The following is a 24,138-nucleotide window of genomic DNA, read 5'->3' as shown; positions in this document are numbered from 1 at the left end:
AATGCCAGACGCAGTGCTTCAGCTTGGGTAGTGGGCTTTAGTGCTCGCACAAAGCCCCTAATTTCATCTCTCAATCCCTTGACGAACCTATCAGCTCTAGCCTGCTCATTACTAACAAGCTCAGGGGCAAAACGTGACAGCATATCAAACTCCTGGTCGTACTCCTCGACTGTCATATATCCTTGCTTCCACTCCAAGAATTCCTGGCTTTTGGCGTCTCTAAGGTTAGCCGAGAAAAACTTGGTATAGAAGCAGTTCTTAAACTGATCCTAGGTAATCTGCCTCACATCTCCACCTAGCATGCGCATTGTAGTCCTCCACCAGATAATGCCTCTGTCCCTCAGTAGAAAAGCAGCACACTGAACTCTGTGCTCCTCGGGACATCTCATGTAATTAAATATGGTTTCCACATAGGACAACCACATTTCAGCTTTAGTAGGATCCTCCAGTGACCCATCAAACGTCTGAGGGTCATACTTCCGAAAGTCCCTCAAATGTTTCGCCTCAGCAGAAAGTTGGTTAGGTAATTCTTGTGCAGGAGGGGCTGCTGGTGCAGGGGGAACTACAGGTGCAGGTGGAACCGCAGGTGCCTGCTGGTTTTGAGCTATAACTGTCATAAGTTCTGTAAACCTCTGCTCCATGTGAGCAGACAGTGCATCAAACTCAACGTGAGTCACGGGTGCAGCAGGAATTTGCTGTTCAGCTTGACCCTCAGTAGGCTGATTACGACCTGCTCCTCTACCTCGGCCTCCTGCTCTTCTACCTCGGCCTCCTGCTCCTCTACCTCGGCCTCTACGACCTCCTCTACGTACTTCTTCCCTTGGCGGCATAATTCCTATTATCCAACAACAACACTCTTTAACAAAATCTTAATCATAAACATAAGCAAGTCTTTATCGTCATGCAATCTAGTTTAATTTAGGCAAGGTCATGCAAATAAACCATACATATAAGCATCAAGCATACCTGACGAGAGACGAAGGGTCGCGTTAGCCATAGGAACACAAAAACATAGACTTACATCGTAAGTCAGTCTACAGAACCTAAAACCTGGCTCTGATACCAACTGTAACGATCCAACTTTTATAAGTAAGTCGAGGTCATTAATTTTTAACAAAAGACTTTGGTTGATACAAAATGAAACGTAAGTCAATTTAAAAACAATTTATGTCAGGCCTGATTTTCAAATATTCAAGAAAACTTAAAAATAACACTATTTAGAAATAAAAGTTTGTAAACTAAGTTTTAGTACATCTTAAACCTCAAAAGAAACCATAAGCGGAAGCAAAATGACACATTTCCTATGACAATCACGCTTCCTTCCTGCCCCTCGCCGGTTTGCCACCTTTATTTCCTTTGCCTGAAAATTAAACATAAGAAGGGTGAGTATAACAATACTCAGTAAGAGACCCTCTACTGGTCTCGTCAGGGGAAAATAAATTGTTAAAGTTCTATTGGGACACCCTGTACAGTCGCAGTCTTGTGATCCCGTAGGATACACATCTCAGTCTAACGCCCCGAGGAACGTACATATCAGTCTAACGCCCCGAGGGACGTACATATCAGTCTAACGCCCCGAGGGACGTACATATCAGTCTAGTGTTCTGCAGAAACACATATCAGTCAAATGCTCCCGAAGGTGCAAAATAAATTGGTGATCCCGTGGGACACCTACAAGGTAAACATCCCAATACAATCTAACAATTTATCCCCTCATTCCATTCAATCCATCTTTCAGTTACTTCAAAACATAAAGTTCTTTCTCTCAACGTCCTAACAGTCAACTTATCTCACTTTAGTCATATGTCTGTCAATAATATACTAATACGTCAGTCAATCAAACTATACAGTCAATACACCCCTCAGTTCACCAGCACAAACCACAGTTCAGTATAATCCACATCCAACCGAAACAAATTCACTAGTTCACATCCAAATCTTTATACAGCACAATCTATTAATATCATCATGTACACATAAGCATAATTTCAGTCATTCACATGTATACTTTCGGCAATCCACATCAATTCACACATCAATGTATATATATATATGTTTCCAGTCAAATACAACATACACTAAACATTTAGTCTGCAACCAAACATGTACATCTTAATCATCATCCATACAGTCCAACACAACTCAAAAAACTTTAGGTGAGTCCAGTAGAAAGTCCCTTACCTCAAAGTTGGGGAAGCTCCTTAATCAACTAACGTCCTCGAAACAATCCTAAGCACAACAACACAAAATTCAATTACTTTCACGATACATATCTCACTTACTTTCCTCAACGTAAGTTCCAACTCACCGATATATTGGCGAACTGAACCCTCAACAATTCACAAATTGGTTGTGAATTTAAGTGATCCAAAGTTACCTTTCACACCTTCAAGAATAATTTATCAAATTAGTCAATTAACCCATCCGTAACGTTTGAACACCTTGAAAACATAACAACCCATACTTAAATTGTTTTGGAAACGACTACAATTTCATGACTTCAATCTTACCAACAAAACTTCGACAGAGACAGAGACGATTAGGACGGGGCACGGCGACGCAGATCTGGGTAACGGCGCAGAGACAGAGGCTGCGCGGCGGTGCTGGGCAGAGGTCACGCAGCGGCTGACGCGTTGCAGCGGCAGTTTTTGGATCGAAGAAGAAAAGAAAGGGTGGCGGTTGGGTTCGGCTTCGGTGAACGGAGACAGAAATAGACGAAACCGGTGGACGGCTCGATCTAGCGGTGCAGAACTGGACAGAGGGTCACACGGCGGTGGGCGGAAGGTCACGCAGCGGCCTTGCTTCGCAACAAAGACGGCGGCCGACGGTTGCAGCTGCGGTTTGGCTTGGCCTGACCGTCGACGTCGAACGAAAGAGGAAGAAAAGAAAAGAAGGGGCGGCGGTTGGACTGCGGCTGCGCACGAACGAAAAGAGAATAGATGGGGCGGCGGTTGCTGCGAACGGGAAGGAGAACGCACGGGGAGGAAGGAGAAGAGAGAAAAGAAAAGAAAAAGAAAATAAAAGAAAAAATATATATATATATATAAAAATTAAAAAAAATGTATATATATATATTTTTACCTTTGGGACTTTACAATATCACTACATAGACAGGTGATGTTATCAATATATACATTTATATAAATATAATAACACGTATTTTGTGACACATATATAGTTCAGTTTTTTTCCTTCACGTTTTGTATCATTTTCTTTATATTTTTCTATATTCGATTAGTATTTTATTTGATTTGTTACATACATACTAATGCATATATTCAATGATACAGTAATTGAAGTTGACATCATCCCATTGAATGTAAAACGTTCAGTTGGTCAACAAAAAAATATTAGAATTCATTCTAAAATGAAGTTTTAAATGTGGTTGTCATAAACGAAAGAGATGCAAGCTTTCCTTATTGAACTAATTTTTCTTTCTTATTATTAAACTTTTAGTATGTTGATTTATACTTTTATTTGAAATATTCATATTTCAGTTTTTAATTTAGTTATTTTATTTCTATATTTTTTCATAAATTTTCATCTACGGTACCAATCAAAGTTTTTCAATTTATTATATTTAATATACTATCCTTCATACATAACCACTCTTGTTTCAATCACGAGTTATTATTTATTATGTATAGAACTTTTTTTAAAAAATAATGTAAATTTTGAAACATATGTCAAAAGTAGGTGAATGCAAAACTATTGACAAAAATAGGTGAGTTGAGGTGAAGTTTTGTACCCCTACACAATTTTCATGCAGTGGACCCTACATAGTTTATTTTTTACTTTATATATATATTACATTGGGCCAACATTTTTTATTTTCTCATTATTTATATACGTGGGTCCCACACACTCTTCTTTTTTTCATTAGGTGTGTATATATAAATAATGACGTATATACTAGTACATGATACATATATCTTATGTGATTTGTTACATATATATACTACTTCATATTTTCAATAGTACATAAATGATGTCATCTTTGATGTACTCAATATATCATAGTATATTTCAAATACAAAATATAAAATTCTTACTAACCTTAAATGAACAATATATATTATGATATATCCTTATACTGCTGTTTCAAACATAACTTATTATTTATTACATATAAAATAAATATTTGAAATAAAATAAATAAACCAGTTTAACAAATTGATTGCATAACACTTCATTCATAAAATATATAATGTATTGTTTCATATACACTATTCATAAGTCAATTTAACATTCAACCATTTTTTTCGTAAAATTTTCTGAATCTTCAATTCTTTCATCAAAGTCCCTACATTACAAACATATTCAGTTGATCTCAACATTACATATTAGTGGTGTTCGCGATTCGGTTTAAAGCTAAAACCGCATCGAACCGCAAAATGATAAAAAAAATCTTCATTGAAACCGAACCGAACCGCTCATCTATGCCAAACCGAATGAAAACCGAACCACATATACATAAATAAAATCAAATCAAAAAACCGAACGGCTTATACAAAGTTATAAACATAGAAATTTCAAAATTACAGACATAGATGTTTCAAACATTGAAATTTGAAAGTCCAACAACACATAGAATTTTTAAAATCCACCTAAGATGAATAAAAGTCCTACAGTCATACAAACTTCGTCAAGACAACTTGTCATTTACGTTTTGATTATGTCATTCTTCTCCTTTTTGTTCCTCTCATTGATTTTTGCCTCTATACCCGTTTTGAAGTCTAAAAAAGTCTTATTATTAACATATATATATTTAGTTTTTAAAATAAAGCAATTCAGTTCGGTTTTTTTTTAGAATCGGTTCTTAACATCTTAAACTGAACCGAACCAAATTTTATGTGGTTTTTTTGAAATAGAAATCGAATCGAAGCGAACCATATGCATTCGATTTCGGTTCGATTAGTGATTCGATTCAGTTTTCAACTTCATTTTGAACACCCCTATTACATATACTAGAGAATAACAAATATTTTAATGACGTATATTACATATACTCATCATAATTATTTCTCATTCATGTTCTTGTAAACATAAACAACTTTCATATATAATTAATATTATTTCAAACATAATGTATTATTTACTACGTAAGATATGAATATTTAAATAAAATAAATAAATAAATTGATATAAGAACATTTCACTAATAAAATATACATTATATTATTCAATATATACTATAATTATATAAAATATATGAAAAGTTATGCAAAATAAAAAAGGACAATTTTTTAATAAAATCATAAAAAGCAAACTAAGGACAATTTTTATTATTAATATTACTTTAATAGAATTTAATCCATATTTTCATAGAATATTTAATAAATGAAAATCTTAAACGTGGTTCACTTTTCTTTTTATTTTTAATATATTATTAATAATAAAAAGAGTAAATTGGTCATTTTTACTCTATATTTGTATAAAATATTAGTCAATTTATGATATTTTTGAAAATTTTAAAAAATTTATTGCAATTTTGTAACATGGTATACAATTTGAGTACACTTAGATAAAGATTCAAAGAAAAAAAATAATTTCACATTATATAAGATCAAGTCTAAACGGTATAAATTGAACCGCTTGTTAAAACCGAATCAAACCACACCATTTATGTACAAAACAAAAAACACAGTTTGTTGCTGTCTCAAATAGTCCAAACCGAATTTAAATGGTTCGGTCTATTTCAGCTTCAGTCTTCTGGAATTCAAGGAAATTTTGATCTTCCAAGTCTTCAATATTTCAGAAGACGATGATCTCGAAGTTGATAAGAACTTGCACGTCTTGAGAGCTCTATAGAAGTTTGAATCTTCAATTCTTCAAAGCTTCAGTACTTCAGAGCTTCATTTCTTCCTTCAACAAAAGATCTCTCGAATGAATGACAAAGGTCTCTACTTATAGAGAAAATTTGTGGACTTTATGTGGGCTTGGACCCATTTGCTTGTTGAGTTGTTGAGCTTGGACTTGGGCTTGGGCCCATTTTTTTAGTGGGCTTAGGCCCCTTTGTTTGGCCTGATTTTTTATCAGGGGCTTGAATTGGGTTGGAAAACTTGACTACCCAAATCCAATCAAATTATAATCATCACAACTTGGGTGCGACGACGTGGTGTAATTTCATTGGTTGAAATTTCTTGCTCAATAATTACATTTATACTACTCCATAATACATATATATTATGTGATTTGTTACATATATACTACGTGTAATGCCCCAAAGGTATATATATTATATATATATATATATATATATATATATATATATATATATATATATATTTTGTAATTAATTTAAATAAAAAGAAAAGAAAAAGAAATATATATATTTTGTTTTTCTTTTCCTTTTTCTTTTCTTTTCCCTATTTCTCTTCTCCTCCCGTGCGTCGTGCGACCCACCTTCCCCTTCTCTCCGTTCGCGCAGCAACCGCCGCCGGCCATCTCCGTTCCTCTTCTCCTTCCGTTCGTGCCCAGTCCAGATCTGCGTCGCAGCCCAGCAACCGCCGCCCCTATTTCCTTCTTCCGCCGTGCGCCGCGACTCCCACCGATCCTTTCCCTTTCGTTTTCTTCCCGCCGCAGCCCAGCTGCAGCCCGCGCGCCGATCTGCCGTCTCCATCGTCGATTCTGTCTCCGTGGAAGCCGAACCCAACCGCCGTCTCTATCTCCGTCCGCGAGGCAAGTCGCACGCGCTCACGCCTCAGACGAACAGCCTCGCCGACGCAGGTCACGCCGCATCGCACGAGTTCGGCTACGTTGTCGGGCTACTCTCGTCCGCGCGTAACTGATGTTGAACGTCCGAACCGTTCTGCCTTCGTCGATACCCGCTGTCCCATTTACGAATCGCGGACCTGTTCACGTGCAGAAGTGTTTTGCACGATGTCTTTTGTGTAGATCCTGCGGCAACTTCTATTTAACGTCGATGGTCAAAGTCTTGTTACAAGATATTGGTAAGGATGAGATTGTTCGGTAAAAAGGTCTTACATTTGTAAATACATTAAGATGTGATGTTGTTTAATTGGTTGAATTGATCTTTGTTCTTGAAGGCGACATCGGTGATTTGGAGTTAGTGTCCTTGAGTTACGCCTTAAGCTTTGTTGGAGTTCGATTCTTTACTCTTGGGGTTTGTTTGTTGAAGTTAGTTCGACTAAGGAATTTTACATAAAGATCCAGGTAAGGGATTTTCTACTGGACTCAATTGTGATTGTGAACTGTGATTGTGAGCTGTATGTGTGTTGAATGTATACTGTGGGTTGACTGAAAATATATATGAATGTATATGAATTGAAGTAGACTTGACGTCGAATGTATGTCGTGATTGTCATGGAATCTATATATAAATGTGTGTATGTGGACAGGACGGAGATTGTAGATTGTGTTTGTATGAGATTCTCGTTTAGATTGGGTGTATGATTACGCTAAAGTATGACTGTGTGCTGGTGAACTGAGGGGTGCATTGACTGTATAGTGGATTGACTGATGTATTAGCATATTATTGACAGACATATGACTGTAGTAAAATAAGTTGACTGTTAGGATGTTGAAAGAAAGAACTTTGTGACTTGAAGTAACTGAAAGATGGGTTGAATGGAATGAGGGGAAAATTGTTAGATTGTATTGAGATGTTTACCTTGTAGGTGTCCCACGGGATCACCAATTTATTGTGCACCTTCGGGAGCATTAGACTGATATGTGTTTCTGCAGAACACTAGACTGTATGTACGTCCCTCGGGGTGTTAGACTGATATGTACGTCCCTCGGGGCGTTAGACTGAGATGTGTATCCTACGGGATCACAAGACTGCGACTGTACAAGGTGTCCCAATAGAACTTTAACAATTTATTTTCCCCTGACGAGACCAGTAGAGGGTCTCTTACTGAGTATTTAAATACTCACCCCTCTTATGTTTAATTTTCAGGCAAAGGTAATAAAGGCGGCAAACAGGCGAGGGGCAGGAAGGAAACGTGATGCCATAGGAAACGTGTTTTTGCTTCCGCTTATGGGTTCTTGTGAGGTTTAAAATGAATTGAAATTTAGTTTACAAACGTTTGTTGTAAATAGTATTATTTTATGTTTTCTTGAATGTTTAAAAATCAGGCCTGACTTGAAAATGTTTTTTTTTAATTGTTTACGTTTTGTTTTATATTAATCAAAGTCTTTATTTGTTAAAAATTTACGATCTCGACTTACTTAGAAAAGTTGGGTCGTTACACTACCTCATTATCTAATATTGCTTAGAGATATATACAATCAGACATATATAGTGACATACAATAATCGAAAATATTTTTCAATTCAATCTGTTCTTTATTTTTTTGTTTATCTTATAGTAATATTATGTTGTTAGTCATATAAACATTTATATCTTAAGTATGTTGTAACAACATGTAGTAAACTATATATTCATTAATAATTAATATTTAAAATATATATTTATATAGTAAATACTACTAAAACAGTAAAATACACATTCTTAGTGTATATATAATATGCAGTGAGAATATCATACATACATATTCTCACTTCGTATAATTATATACCTTCTATTTGTCATATATTTTTTAAATGAACAATATATACTATAATATACTCGTAAATTATAATATGTTTATGATGTGATTTAATATATAGATACACCTTATTTACAACATAAATATTTAGTGACATATAGTTCTACATAATTTATAGTTGAATTTCAATATATATCACTACATAGACAGGTGATGTTATCAATATATACATTTATATAAATATAATAACACGTATTTTGTGACACATATATAGTTCAGTTTTTTTTCTTCACGTTTTGTATCATTTTCTTTATATTTTTCTATATTCGATTAGTATTTTATTTGATTTGTTACATACATACTAATGCATATATTCAATAATACAGTAGTTGAAGTTGACATCATCCCATTGAATGTCAAACGTTCAGTTGGTCAACAAAAAAATATTAGAATTCATTCTAAAATGAAGTTTTAAATGTGGTTGTCATAAACGAAAGAGATGCAAGCTTTCCTTATTGAACTAATTTTTCTTTCTTATTATTAAACTTTTAGTATGTTGATTTATACTTTTATTTGAAATATTCATATTTCAGTTTTTAATTTAGTTATTTTATTTCTATATTTTTTCATAAATTTTCATCTACGGTACCAATCAAAGTTTTTCAATTTATTATATTTAATATACTATCCTTCATACATAACCACTCTTGTTTCAATCACGAGTTATTATTTATTATGTATAGAACTTTTTTTAAAAAATAATGTAAAGTTTGAAACATATGTCAAAAGTAGGTGAATGCAAAACTATTGACAAAAATAGATGAGTTGAGGTGCAGTTTTGTACCCCTACACAATTTTCATGCAGTGGACCCTACATAGTTTATTTTTTACTTTATATATATATTACATTGGGCCAACATTTTTTATTTTCTCATTATTTATATACGTGGGTCCCACACACTCTACTTTTTTTCATTAGGTGTGTATATATAAATAATGACGTATATACTAGTACATGATACATATATCTTATGTGATTTGTTACATATATATACTACTTCATATTTTCAATAGTACATAAATGATGTCATCTTTGATGTACTCAATATATCATATTATATTTCAAATACAAAATATAAAATTCTTACTAACCTTAAATGAACAATATGTATTATGATATATCCTTATACTGCAGTTTCAAACATAACTTATTATTTATTACATATAAAATAAATATTTCAAATAAAATAAATAAACCAGTTTAACAAATTGATTGCATAACATTTCATTCATAAAATATATAATGTATTGTTTCATATACACTATTCATAAGTCAATTTAACATTCAACCATTTTTTTTCATACAATTTCCTGAATCTTCAATTCTTTCATCAAAGTCCCTACATTACAAACATATTCAGTTGGTCTCAACATTACATATTAGTGGTGTTCGCGGTTCGGTTTGAAGCTAAAACCGCATCGAACCGCAAAATGATAAAAAAAATCTTCATTGAAACCGAACCGAACCGCTCATCTATGCCAAAGAAAATCGAACCACATATACATAAATAAAATAAAATCAAAACCGAACGGCTTATACAAAGTTACAGACATAGATGTTTCAAACATTGAAATTTGAAAGTCCAACAACACATAGAAGTTTTAAAATCCACCTAAGATGAATAAAAGTCCTACAGTCATGCAAACTTCGTCAAGACAACTTGTCATTTACGTTTTGATTATGTCATTCTTCTCCTTTTCGTTCCTCTCATTGATTTTTGCCTCTATACCCGCTTTGAAGTCTAAAAAAGTCTTATTATTAACACACACACACATATATATATATATATATATATATATATATATATATTTAGTTTTTAAAATAAAGCAATTCAGTTCGGTTTGAGAATCGGTTCTTAACATCTTAAACTGAACCGAACCGAATTTTATGTGGTTTTTTTGAAATAGAAATCGAATCGAACCGAACCATATGCATTCGATTTCGGTTCGATTAGTGATTCGATTCAGTTTTCAACTTCATTTTGAACACCCCTATTACATATACTAGAGAATAACAAATATTTTAATGACATATATTACATATACTCATCATAATTATTTCTCATTCATGTTCTTGTAAACATAAACAACTTTCATATATAATTAATATTATTTCAAACATAATGTATTATTTACTACGTAAGATATGAATATTTAAATAAAATAAATAAATAAATTGATATAAGAACATTTCACTAATAAAATATACATTATATTATTCAATATATACTATAATTATATAAAATATATGAAAAAGAATGCAAAATAAAAAAAGGACAATTTTTTAATAAAATCATAAAAAGCAAACTAAGGACAATTTTTATTATTAATATTACTTTAATAAAATTTAATCCATATTTTCATAGAATATTTAATAAATGAAAATCTTAAACGTGGTTCACTTTTCTTTTTATTTTTAATATATTATTAATAATAAAAAGAGTAAATTGGTCATTTTTACTCTATATTTGTATAAAATATTAGTCAATTTATGATATTTTTGAAAATTTTAAAAAATTTATTGCAATTTTGTAACATGGTATACAATTTGAGTACACTTAGATAAAAATTCAAAGAAAAAAAAATAATTTCACATTATATAAGATCATGTCTAAACGGTATAAATTGAACCGCTTGTTAAAACCGAATCAAACCACACCATTTATGTACAAAACAAAAAACACAGTTTGTTGCTGTCTCAAATAGTCCAAACCGAATTTAAATGGTTCGGTCTATTTCAGCTTCAGTCTTCTGGAATTCAAGGAAATTTTGATCTTCCAAGTCTTCAATATTTCAGAAGACGATGATCTCAAAGTTGATAATAACTTGCACGTCTTGAGAGCTCTATAGAAGTTTGAATCTTCAATTCTTCAAAGCTTCAGTACTTCAGAGCTTCATTTCTTCCTTAAACAAAAGATCTCTCGAATGAATGACAAAGGTCTCTACTTATAGAGAAAATTTGTTGACTTTATGTGGGCTTGGACCCATTTGCTTGTTGAGTTGTTGAGCTTGGACTTGGGCTTGGGCCCATTTTCTTAGTGGGCTTAGGCCCCTATGTTTGGCCTGATTTTTTATCAGGGGCTTGAATTGGGTTGGAAAACTTGACTACCCAAATCCAATCAAATTATAATCATCACAACTTGGGTGCGACGACGTGGTGTAATTTCATTGGTTGAAGTTTCTTGCTCAACAATTACATTTATACTTCTCCATAATACATATATATTATGTGATTTGTTACATATATACTACCTCATTATGTAATATTTGTAACGACCCAACTTTTCTGGGTAAGTCGAGGTCGTTAATTTTTAACAAAAGACTTTGGTTGATACAAAATGAAACGTAAGTCAATTTAAAAACAATTTATGTCAGGCCTGATTTTCAAATATTCAAGAAAACTTAAAAATAACACTATTTACAAATAAAAGTTTGTAAAACTAAGTTTTAGTACATCTTAAACCTCAAAAGAAACCATAAGCGGAAGCAAAATGACACATTTCCTATGGCAATCACGCTTCCTTCCTGCCCCTCGCCGGTTTGCCACCTTTATTTCCTTTGCCTGAAAATTAAACATAAGAAGGGTGAGTATAACAATACTCAGTAAGAGACCCTCTACTGGTCTCGTCAGGGGAAAATAAATTGTTAAAGTTCTATTGGGACACCCTGTACAGTCGCAGTCTTGTGATCCCGTAGGATACACATTTCAGTCTAACGCCCCGAAGGACGTACATATCAGTCTAACGCCCCGAGGGACGTGCATATCAGTCTAACGCCCCGAGGGACGTACATATCAGTCTAGTGTTCTGCAGAAACACATATCAGTCAAATGCTCCTGAAGGTGCAAAATAAATTGGTGATCCCGTGGGACACCTACAAGGTAAACATCCCAATACAATCTAACAATTTATCCCCTCATTCCATTCAATCCATCTTTCAGTTACTTCAAAACATAAAGTTCTTTCTCTCAACGTCCTAACAGTCAACTTATCTCACTTTAGTCATATGTCTGTCAATAATATACTAATATGTCAGTCAATCAAACTATACAGTCAATACACCCCTCAGTTCACCAGCACAAACCACAGTTCAGTATAATCCACATCCAACCGAAATAAATTCACTAGTTTACATCCAAATCTTTATACAACACAATCTATTAATATCATCATGTACACATAAGCATAATTTCAGTCATTCACATGTATACTTTCGGCAATCCACATCAATTCACACATCAATGTATATATATATGTTTCCAGTCAAATACAACATACACTAAACATTTAGTCTGCAACCAAACATGTACATCTTAATCATCATCCATACAGTCCAACACAACTCAAAAACTTTAGGTGAGTCCAGTAGAAAGTCCCTTACCTCAAAGTTGGGGAAGCTTCTTAATCAACTAACGTCCTCGAAACAATCCTAAGCACAACAACACAAAACTTCAATTACTTTCACGATACATATCTCACTTACTTTCCTCAACGTAAGTTCCAACTCACCGAAATATTGGCGAACTGAACCCTCAACAATTCACAAACTGATTGTGAATGTAAGGGAGTCTAACGATACTCCCAACACCTCAACGCACGAATGTCGAACTCGCAGCAAAAATCCTAAATGTGGGTCGGTTAGCGGTCGCGCGACAGTGCTGAAAACAGAGGAGAAAGGAAAGGAATGGATGGCGGCTGGCTTGGCTTCGACGGAGACAGGTGTTGCGCGGCGGAACTGGGCAGAGGTCACGCGGCGGCCGACGGTTACAACGGCAGTTGTGGATCCGAAGAAGAGAAGAAAACGACCGGAAAGAAAAATAGGGGCGGCGGCGGCGGTTGCTGGGCTGCGACGCAGATCTGGACCGGGCAGCGGCGGAAGAGCAACGGCGCGGTCCTGCTTTGCGAACGGAAATGGAGACGGCAGATCGGGCGTTCGGCTTCAGTAGGGGAGACGCGACGGTGAGGCTGGGTCTGGAAGGAGCGGAGAGGAGAAGAAAAGATGGAGATGACCGGCGGCGGTTGCTGCGCTGCGAACGGGGAGAAGGGGAAGGGCGCACGGGAGGAGAAGAGAAGAGAAAAGAAAAAAAGAAAAAGAAAAGAAAAAAAAGAAAAAAAATAATATATATACCTTTCCTTCTTTTCCTCTTTTTTCTTCCTCTCTTCTTGGGGCATTACAATATTGCTTAGAGATATATACAATCAGACATATATAGTGACATACAATAATCGAAAATATTTTTCAATTCAATCTGTTCTTTATTTTTTTGTTTATCTTATAGTAATATTATGTTGTTAGTCATATAAACATTTATATCTTAAGTATGTTGTAACAACATGTAGTAAACTATATATTCATTAATAATTAATATTTAAAATATATATTTATATAGTAAATACTACTAAAACAGTAAAATACACATTCTTAGTGTATATATAATATGTAGTGAGAATATCATACATACATATTCTCACTTCGTATAATTATATACCTTCTATTTGTCATATATTTTTTAAATGAACAATATATACTATAATATACTCGTAAATTATAATATGTTTATGATGTGATTTAATATATAAATACACCTTATTTACAACATAAATATTTAGTGACATATAGTTCTACATAATTTTATAGTTGAATTTCAATATATATCACTACATAGACAGGTTGATGTTATCAATATATACATTTATATAAATATAATAACACGTATTTTGTGACACATATATAGTTCAGTTTTTTTCCTTCACGTTTTGTATCATTTTCTTTATATTTTTCTATATTCGATTAGTATTTTATTTGATTTGTTACATACATACTAATGCATATATTCAATAATACAGTAGTTGAAGTTGACATCATCCCATTGAATGTCAAACGTTCAGTTGGTCAACAAAAAAATATTAGAATTCATTCTAAAATGAAGTTTTAAATGTGGTTGTCATAAACGAAAGAGATGCAAGCTTTCCTTATTGAACTAATTTTTCTTTCTTATTATTAAACTTTTAGTATGTTGATTTATACTTTTATTTGAAATATTCATATTTCAGTTTTTAATTTAGTTATTTTATTTCTATATTTTTTCATAAATTTTCATCTACGGTACCAATCAATTTTTTTCAATTTATTATATTTAATATACTATCATTCATACATAACCACTCTTGTTTCAATCACGAGTTATTATTTATTATGTATAGAACTTTTTTAAAAAATAATGTAAATTTTGAAACATATGTCAAAAGTAGGTGAATGCAAAACTATTGACAAAAATAGGTGAGTTGAGGTGAAGTTTTGTACCCCTACACAATTTTCATGCAGTGGACCCTACATAGTTTATTTTTTACTTTATATATATATTACATTGGGCCAACATTTTTTATTTTCTCATTATTTATATACGTGGGTCCCACACACTCTACTTTTTTTCATTAGGTGTGTATATATAAATAATGACGTATATACTAGTACATGATACATATATCTTATGTGATTTGTTACATATATATACTACTTCATATTTTCAATAGTACATAAATGATGTCATCTTTGATGTACTCAATATATCATAGTATATTTCAAATACAAAATATAAAATTCTTACTAACCTTAAATGAACAATATATATTATGATATATCCTTATACTGCTGTTTCAAACATAACTTATTATTATTATTACATATAAAATAAATATTTGAAATAAAATAAATAAACCAGTTTAACAAATTGATTGCATAACATTTCATTCATAAAAATATATAATGTATTGTTTCATATACACTATTCATAAGTCAATTTAACATTCAACCATTTTTTTTCATACAATTTCCTGAATCTTCAATTCTTTCATCAAAGTCCCTACATTACAAACATATTCAGTTGATCTCAACATTACATATTAGTGGTGTTCGCGGTTCGGTTTGAAGCTAAAACCGCATCGAACCGCAAAATGATAAAAAAAATCTTCATTGAAACCGAACCGAACCGCTCATCTATGCCAAACCGAATGAAAACCGAACCACATATACATAAATAAAATCAAATCAAAACCGAACGGCTTATACAAAGTTATAAACATAGAAATTTCAAAATTACAGACATAGATGTTTCAAACATTGAAATTTGAAAGTCCAACAACACATAGAAGTTTTAAAATCCCCCTAAGATGAATAAAAGTCCTACAGTCATGCAAACTTCGTCAAGACAACTTGTCATTTACGTTTTGATTATGTCATTCTTCTCCTTTTCGTTCCTCTCATTGATTTTTGCCTCTATACCCGCTTTGAAGTCTAAAAAAGTCTTATTATTAACACACACATATATATATATATATATATATATATATATTTAGTTTTTAAAATAAAGCAATTCAGTTCGGTTTGAGAATCGGTTCTTAACATCTTAAACTGAACCGAACCGAATTTTATGTGGTTTTTTTGAAATAGAAATCGAATCGAACCGAACCATATGCATTCGATTTCGGTTCGATTAGTGATTCGATTCAGTTTTCAACTTCATTTTGAACACCCCTATTACATATACTAGAGAATAACAAATATTTTAATGACATATATTACATATACTCATCATAATTATTTCTCATTCATGTTCTTGTAAACATAAACAACTTTCATGTATAATTAATATTATTTCAAACATAATGTATTATTTACTATGTAAGATATGAATATTTAAATAAAATAAATAAATAAATTGATATAAGAACATTTCACTAATAAAATATACATTATATTATTCAATATATACTATAATTATATAAAATATATGAAAAAGAATGCAGAATAAAAAAGGACAATTTTTTAATAAAATCATAAAAAGCAAACTAAGGACAATTTTTATTATTAATATGTAACGACCCAACTTTTCTAAGTAAGTCGAGGTCGTTATTATTTTTTTACAAATAAAAGACTTTGATTAATATAAAACAAAACGTAAGCAATTTAAAAAAAAACATCTTCAAGTCAGGCCTGATTTTTAAACATTCAAGAAAACATAAAATAATACTATTTACAACAAACGTTTGTAAACTAAATTTCAATTCATTTTAAACCTCACAAGAACCCATAAGTGGAAGCAAAAACACGTTTCCTATGGCATCACGCTTCCTTCCTGCCCCTCGCCTGTTTGTCGCCTTTATTACCTTTGCCTGAAAATTAAACATATATAAGAAGGGTGGGTATTTAAATACTCAGTAAGAGACCCTCTACTGGTTTCGTCAGGGGAAAATAAATTGTTAAAGTTCTATTGGGACACCCTGTACAGTCGCAGTCTTGTGATCCCGTAGGATACACATCTCAGTCTAATGCCCCGAGGGACGTACATATCAGTCTAACGCCCCAAGGGACGTACATATCAGTCTAGTGTTCTGCAGAAACACATATCAGTCAAATGCTCCCGAAGGTGCACAATAAATTGGTGATCCCGTGGGACACCTACAAGGTAAACATCCCAATACAATCTAACAATTTATCCCCTCATTCCATTCAACCCATCTTTCAGTTACTTCAAGTCACAAAGTTCTTTCTTTCAACATCCTAACAGTCAACTTATTTTACTACAGTCATATGTCTGTCAATAATATGCTAATACCGGCGAGGCTGTTCGTGACTAAGGCGTGCGATTTACCTCGCGAACGGAGATAAAGACGGCGGCTGGGTTGGCTTCGACGGAGACAGGTGTTGCGCGACAAAACTGGGCAGAGGCGGAAGAGCAATGGCAGTTACAGGTGGATGGGCGCGGCGGTTTCGATCCGAAGGAGAAAGAAAACGACCGGAAAGAAAATAAGGGCGGCGGTTTCTGGGCTACGACGCAGATCTGGATCAGACAGTTACGCCGCGGCTGCTGCAAGGCTGCTTCGCGAACGGAGATGGAGAACGGAGTGGAGAAGATGGATGGGGTCGCGGTCGCACGGGGAAGAAGATGGGAGAAAAGAAAAGAAAAAGAAAAAGAAGAAAAGAAGAGAAAAAAAATAAAGAAATTTTTTAATATTAAAATAAAAATAATATATATATATATATATATATATATATATATATATATATATATATATATATATTTACCTTTTCTTTGGGCATTACATTCTTCCCTCCTTAAGAAACTTTCGTCCTCGAAAGTTTTAATCCTGAAATAACTCTGGATAACGAGTCCTCATTTCTTCCTCTCGCTCCCATGTCGCCTCTTCAATTCGATGATTCCGCCACAAAACCTTTACTAATGGAATGCTTCTATTACGAAGCATCTTTACCTCTCTAGCCAGAATCTCCACAGGTTGTTCTACATAGCTCAAATGCTCATCAATCTCCAAGGGTTCATAGTCCACTACATGAGATGTATCGGCCACATACTTCCTCAACATCGGAACATGGAAAACATTATGAACTGCAGAGAGTGATGGTGGTAATGCCAAGCGATACGCCACAACACCAACCCTCTCTAAGATCTCAAATGGTCCAACAAATCGAGGACTTAACTTCCCTTTCTTCTCAAAACGCATAACACCCTTCATTGGTGCTACCTTCAAGAATACCTTTTCTCCCACATCGAACTTAAGGTCTTTTTCGCCGTACATCTGCATAACTCTTTTGTCTACTCTGCGCTGTTTGCATACGCGTTCTAATCGTTTGAATAGCCTCATTAGTAGACCAAACTAATTCAGGTCCCATCAACCTATGTTCACCAACCTCACCCCAACAAATAGGGGTTCTACAACATTTACCATACAAAGCTTCAAATGGCGCCATACCGATGGTAGCCTGGAAACTGTTGTTATAAGCAAACTCCATCAAATGTAGATGAGAGTCCCAACTACCTGGAAACTCTATAACACAAGCTCGTAGCATATCCTCTAAAACTTGGTTCAAACGTTCAGTTTGACCATCAGTCTGTGGATGAAAGGCTGTACTGAAATCCAATCTCGTACCCATAGCAGTCTGAAGTCCCTTCCAAAACTTGGAAGTAAACCGTGCATCCCTATCAGAAACAATCGATACAGGCACTCCATGCAGTCTCACAATCTCAGTTAAATACAACTCTGCCCACTTACTAGCAGTATAAGTGGATTTTCCTGGTACAAAATGTGCCGATTTCGTAAGCCTGTCTATGACAACCAAAATCACTGTGAAACCCTTCAGGGTCTTAGGCAGCCCTGAAATAAAATCCATCGACACATTCTCCCACTTCCACTCTGGCACACTTAAGGGTTGTAACAAACCTGCTGGTTTCTGTCTAGGTGCCTTAACTTGCTGACATACTAGACACTTACTAACAAATTCCGCCACTTCCCTTTTCATATTCCGCCACCAATAAAATCGTTTTAGATCCTGATACATTTTCGTGCTACCATGATGCATGGAAAATGAGGAATTATGGGCTTCATCTAGTAAGTCAATCTTAACTGTACTGTTCGCTGGCACACATAAACGTCTCTCAAACATCAACCCACCATCAGAGGATATGGAGAACTCATCAATCTGCCCTGTTTCAACAAGGCGACGTCTCTCCATCAAATAAGGATCATTACTCTGAGCATCAACAATCTTCTGTCTCAGTGTTGGTTGCACCGTTAATTGAGCTAGCTGTGAGGTGACTCTCCCCACAGACACTGCAATCTCAGCTCTCTCCAAGTCTCGATGCAATGGTACCTGTCTAGTAATGAGTGCTGCCGAATGTGATACTTTTCTACTAAGAGCATCAGCCACCACATTCGCCTTACCAGGATGGTACAATATCTCACAGTCATAATCTTTTACCAACTCGAGCCACCTTCGCTGTCTCATATTCAACTCCTTCTGAGTGAAGAAGTACTTTAGGCTCTTATGGTCAGTAAAGATTTGTATCTTTTCACCGTACAAGTAATGTCTCCATATCTTCAATGCAAAAACCACTGCTGCCAACTCCAAATCATGTGTGGGGTAGTTCTGCTCGTGACTCTTCAACTGACGAGAGGCATAAGCAACCACCTTACCTTTCTGCATCAAAACACAACCCAGTCCTTTCTTGGAAGCATCACTGTAAATCACAAAACTTCCAGATCCATCTGGTACAGTAAGGACCGGTGCAGTAACTAACCTTTGCTTAAGGTTCTGAAAACTATCCTCACAAGCTGGACTCCAAACAAACGGAGTTCCCTTCCTTGTCAACTGAGTCAAGGGAGTAGCCAAACGTGAAAAATCCTCCACAAACCTCCGGTAGTACCCTGCTAAACCCAGAAAACTACGAACCTCACTAACTGTAGAGGGTCGAGACCAACTGGTAACCGCTTCTATCTTTGCAGGGTCTACTGAAACTCCCTCACTGGAAACCACATGACCAAGAAAAGCCACCTGCTTCAACCAAAATTCGCACTTAGAGAACTTAGCATACAGTTTATTGACTCGAAGAGTCTCTAACACCTTATGTAAGTGTTCCTCATGTTCGGCTTCAGTCTTGGAATAAACCAAAATATCATCAATGAAGACTATCACAAAAGTGTCTAAGAAATCCTTAAACACCCTGTTCATCAAATCCATAAATACAGCAGGTGCATTAGTCAAACCAAAAGACATTACTATGAATTCATAATGTCCATACCTCGAACGAAAAGCAGTCTTAGGAATATCACGGTCTCTAATCCTCAACTGGTGATAACCTGACCGTAAGTCAATCTTAGAGAACACCGTGGCTCCCTGTAACTGATCGAACAAATCATCGATTCTGGGTAAAGGATATCTGTTCTTGACTGTTACTTTATTCAACTCTCTATAGTCAATGCAAAGACGCATCGACCCATCCTTCTTCTTCACAAACAATACTGGTGCACCCCAAGGTGACACACTAGGTCGAATAAAGCCTTTGTCAAGCAATTCCTGTAACTGTACCTTCAGTTCTTTCAACTCAGCAGGAGCCATCCTATAAGGGGCTCTAGAAATAGGAGTAGTGTTTGGCTCCAACTCAATGGCAAAATCAACCTCTCTATGTGGCGGTAGTCCTGGAAGATCTTTTGGAAATACATCTGGGTAGTCTCTTACCACAGGTTCTGAAGTTAAAGAAGTCTCACCTTCCCTAGTATCCACCACACTTGCCAAAATACTCCAAGTACCCTGGTTGAGTAGTTTACTAGCTTTCATAGCTGAGATTACTTTAGGCAGTACTACTGTTCCTACCCCTTGAATTTAAAGCTAGATGCAGTAGGGGGACTGAACACAACTTCCTTACGAGAACAATCAATACTAGCATGATTAGTAGCTAGCCAATCCATACCTAAAATTACATCAAAGTCACGCATATCTAATACCAACAAGGTTACGTCCAGCACACGACCAGCTATCTCAATTTCACATGCTTTAATCTTTTCCTTAGACAACATAATTTCTCCAGACGGTGTAGACACTGACAAAACATAGTCTAAGGGTTCCACCTCTAAGCATGCATGCGTCACAAAAAGCGATGAAATAAATGAATGAGAAGATCCCGAGTCAAACAAGGTCAAGGCAAAATGCCCTAACACTGGTAATGTACCTGTCACTACTGTGCCGGCCTTCTCTGCCTCTGATCTATTAGTGGCAAAGATTGTACCCCGCTGTGGAGGTCTCTCTCCCTGACTGCTCGATCCAGCCCCAGTAGATCTCAAGGGACACCTATCAGCCATGTGTCCCTCTTGCTTGCACTTATAACAGACTCTCGTTCCCATCAAACAACGACCCAGGTGGCGTTTCCCACACGTATTACATACTGGCCTCTCTCGAGTAGTGTCTCCTGCACCGCCAGAACTCTGCTGGAAACTGCGAAAAGGAATCGCCTGGTCTCAAGTTCCTCTGAGGAACTCCTACAGTTCTCTGCTCTACTTTTCTCTTTTGACCCGACGACGATCCCTTATCAAAGCTCCTTGGCTGTATTTCATCCTTCCCAACGCTCATATCCACTGCCCGACGCAGTGCTTCAGCTTGGGTAGTGGGCTTTAGTGCTCGCACAAAGCCCCTAATTTCATATCTCAATCCCTTGACGAACCTATCAGCTCTAGCCTGCTCATTACTAACAAGCTCAGGGGCAAAACGTGACAGCATATCAAACTCCTGGTCGTACTCCTCGACTGTCATATATCCTTGCTTTAACTCCAAGAATTCCTGGCTTTTGGCATCTCTAAGGTTAGCCGAGAAAAACTTGGTATAGAAGCAGTCCTTAAACTGATCCTAGGTAATTTGCCTCACATCTCCACCTAGCATGCGCATTGTAGTCCTCCACCAGATAATGCCTCTGTCCCTTAGTAGAAAAGCAGCACACTGAACTCTGTGCTCCTCGCGACATCTCATGTAATTAAATATGGTTTCCACAGAGGACAACCACATTTCAGCTTTAGTAGGATCCTCCAGTGACCCATCAAACGTCTGAGGGTCATACTTCCGAAAGTCCCTCAAATGTTTCGCCTCAGCAGAAAGTTGGTTCGGTAATTCTTGTGCAGGAGGGGCTGCTGGTGCAGGGGGAACTACAGGTGCAGGTGGAACCGCAGGTGCCTGCTGGTTTTGAGCTATAGCTGTCATAAGTTCTGTAAACCTCTGCTCCATGTGAGCAGACAGTGCATCAAACTCAACGTGAGTCACGGGTGCAGCAGGAATTCGCTGTTCAGCTTGACCCTCAGTAGGCTGATTACGACCTGCTCCTCTACCTCGGCCTCCTACTCCTCTACCTCGGCCTCTACGACCTCCTCTACGTACACCTTCCCTTGGCGGCATAATTCCTATTATCCACCAACAACACTCTTTAACAAAATCTTAATCATACGCATAAGCAAGTCTTTATCGTCATGCAATCTAGTTTAATTTAGGCAAGGTCATGCAAATAAACCATACATATAAGCATCAAGCATACATGACGAGATACGAAGGGTCGTGTTAGCCATAGGAAAACAAAAACATAGACTTACATCATAAGTCAGTCTACAGAACCTAAAACTTAGGCTCTGATACCAACTGTAACGACCCAACTTTTCTAAGTAAGTCGAGGTCGTTATTAGTTTTTTACAAATAAAAGACTTTGATTAATATAAAACAAAACGTAAGCAATTTAAAAAAAACATCTTCAAGTCAGGCCTGATTTTTAAACATTCAAGAAAACATAAAATAATACTATTTACAACAAACGTTTGTAAACTAAATTTCAATTCATTTTAAACCTCACAAGAACCCATAAGTGGAAGCAAAAACACGTTTCCTATGGCATCACGCTTCCTTCCTACCCCTCGCCTGTTTGCCGCCTTTATTACCTTTGCCTGAAAATTAAACATAAGAAGGGTGAGTATTTAAATACTCAGTAAGAGACCCTCTACTGGTCTCGTCAGGGGAAAATAAATTGTTAAAGTTCTATTGGGACACCCTGTACAGTCGCAGTCTTGTGATCCCGTAGGATACACATCTCAGTCTAACGCCCCGAGGGACGTACATATCAGTCTAGTGTTCTGTAGAAACACATATCAGTCAAATGCTCCCGAAGGTGCACAATAAATTGGTGATCCCGTGGGACACCTACCAGGTAAACATCCCAATACAATCTAACAATTTTCCCCTCATTCTATTCAACCCATCTTTCAGTTACTTCAAGTCACAAAGTTCTTTCTTTCAACATCCTAACAGTCAACTTATTTTACTACAGTCATATGTCTGTCAATAATATGCTAATACATCAGTCAATCCACTATACAGTCAATGCACCCCTTAGTTCACCAGCACACAGTCATACTTTAGCGTAATCATACACCCAATCTAAACGAGAATCTCATACAAACACAATCTACAATCTCCGTCCTGTCCACATACCCACATTTATACATAGATTCCATGACAATCACGACATACATTCAACGTCAAGTCTACTTCAATTCATATATATTTTCAGTCAACCCACAGTATACATTCAACACACATACAGTTCACAATCACAGTTCACAATCACAATTGAGTCCAGTAGAAAATCCCTTACCTCGATTTTATGTAAAATTTCTTGGTCGAACTAATTCCAACAAACAAACCCCAAAGAGTAAAGAATCGAATTCCAACAAAGCTTAAGGCGTAACTCAAGGACACTAACTCCAAATAACCGATGTCGCCTTCAAGAACAAACATCAATTCAACCAATTAAACAAACATCACATCTTAATGTATTTACAAATGTAAAACCTTATTACCCAACAATCTCATCCTTACCAATAACTTATAACAAGACTTTGACAATCGACGTTAAAATAGAAGTTGCCGCAGCAGGATCTACACAAAAGAAATCGTGCAAACAAATCTGCACGCGAATCGGTCCACAATTCGTAAATGGACAGCGGGTATCGACGAAGGCAGAATGGTTCGGACGTTCAACAGCAGTTACGCGCAGACGGGAGTAGCCCGGTAACGTAGCCGAACTCGTGCGATGCGGCGTGACCTGCGTCGGCGAGGCTGTTTGTGACTGAGGCGTGCGATTTGCCTCGCGAACGGAGATAGAGACGGCGGCTGGATTGGCTTAGACGGAGACAGGTGTTGCGCGGCAAAACTGGGCAGAGGCGGAAGAGCAACGACAGTTACA

General features: G+C 35.8%; 1 protein-coding gene and 1 long non-coding RNA gene across 6 annotated transcripts in view; one reads left to right on the top strand and one right to left on the bottom strand.

Annotated features, from left to right (window-relative positions):
* Positions 1-252: 252 nt before the first annotated feature.
* LOC116404790 overlaps positions 253-24,138 on the bottom strand; it is a 59,235-nt gene continuing 35,349 nt past the window's right edge. Inside the window, exons 1-3 of one of the 5 annotated variants that reach the window (XM_031888260.1) lie at positions 21,094-21,356; positions 16,739-16,744; positions 254-835 (exon numbers count right to left, since the gene is read on the bottom strand). In XM_031888260.1, the coding sequence (XP_031744120.1) occupies positions 270-835; positions 16,739-16,744; positions 21,094-21,265 (744 nt within the window). In that variant the 5' untranslated portion in view covers positions 21,266-21,356 and the 3' untranslated portion in view covers positions 254-269. Of the gene's footprint in view, positions 836-966; positions 1,045-12,075; positions 12,136-12,818; positions 13,002-13,081; positions 13,735-16,738; positions 16,745-21,093; positions 21,477-24,138 lie in introns of those variants that run through there. The other 4 variants (XM_031888262.1, XR_004217867.1, XR_004217868.1 and 1 more) reach the window with 4 other exon arrangements.
* Positions 6,736-7,986, top strand: LOC116404798. The gene is made up of 3 exons (XR_004217877.1): positions 6,736-6,953; positions 7,050-7,176; positions 7,922-7,986. It is a non-coding gene; the product is annotated as an uncharacterized LOC116404798 (long non-coding RNA).

The sequence above is a fragment of the Cucumis sativus genome, chromosome 1, assembly GCF_000004075.3.
Source record: "Cucumis sativus cultivar 9930 chromosome 1, Cucumber_9930_V3, whole genome shotgun sequence".
Lineage (NCBI taxonomy): Eukaryota > Viridiplantae > Streptophyta > Magnoliopsida > Cucurbitales > Cucurbitaceae > Cucumis > Cucumis sativus.
Note: the sequence above shows the minus strand (reverse complement) of the source record. Positions and strands in the feature narration are given on the sequence as shown.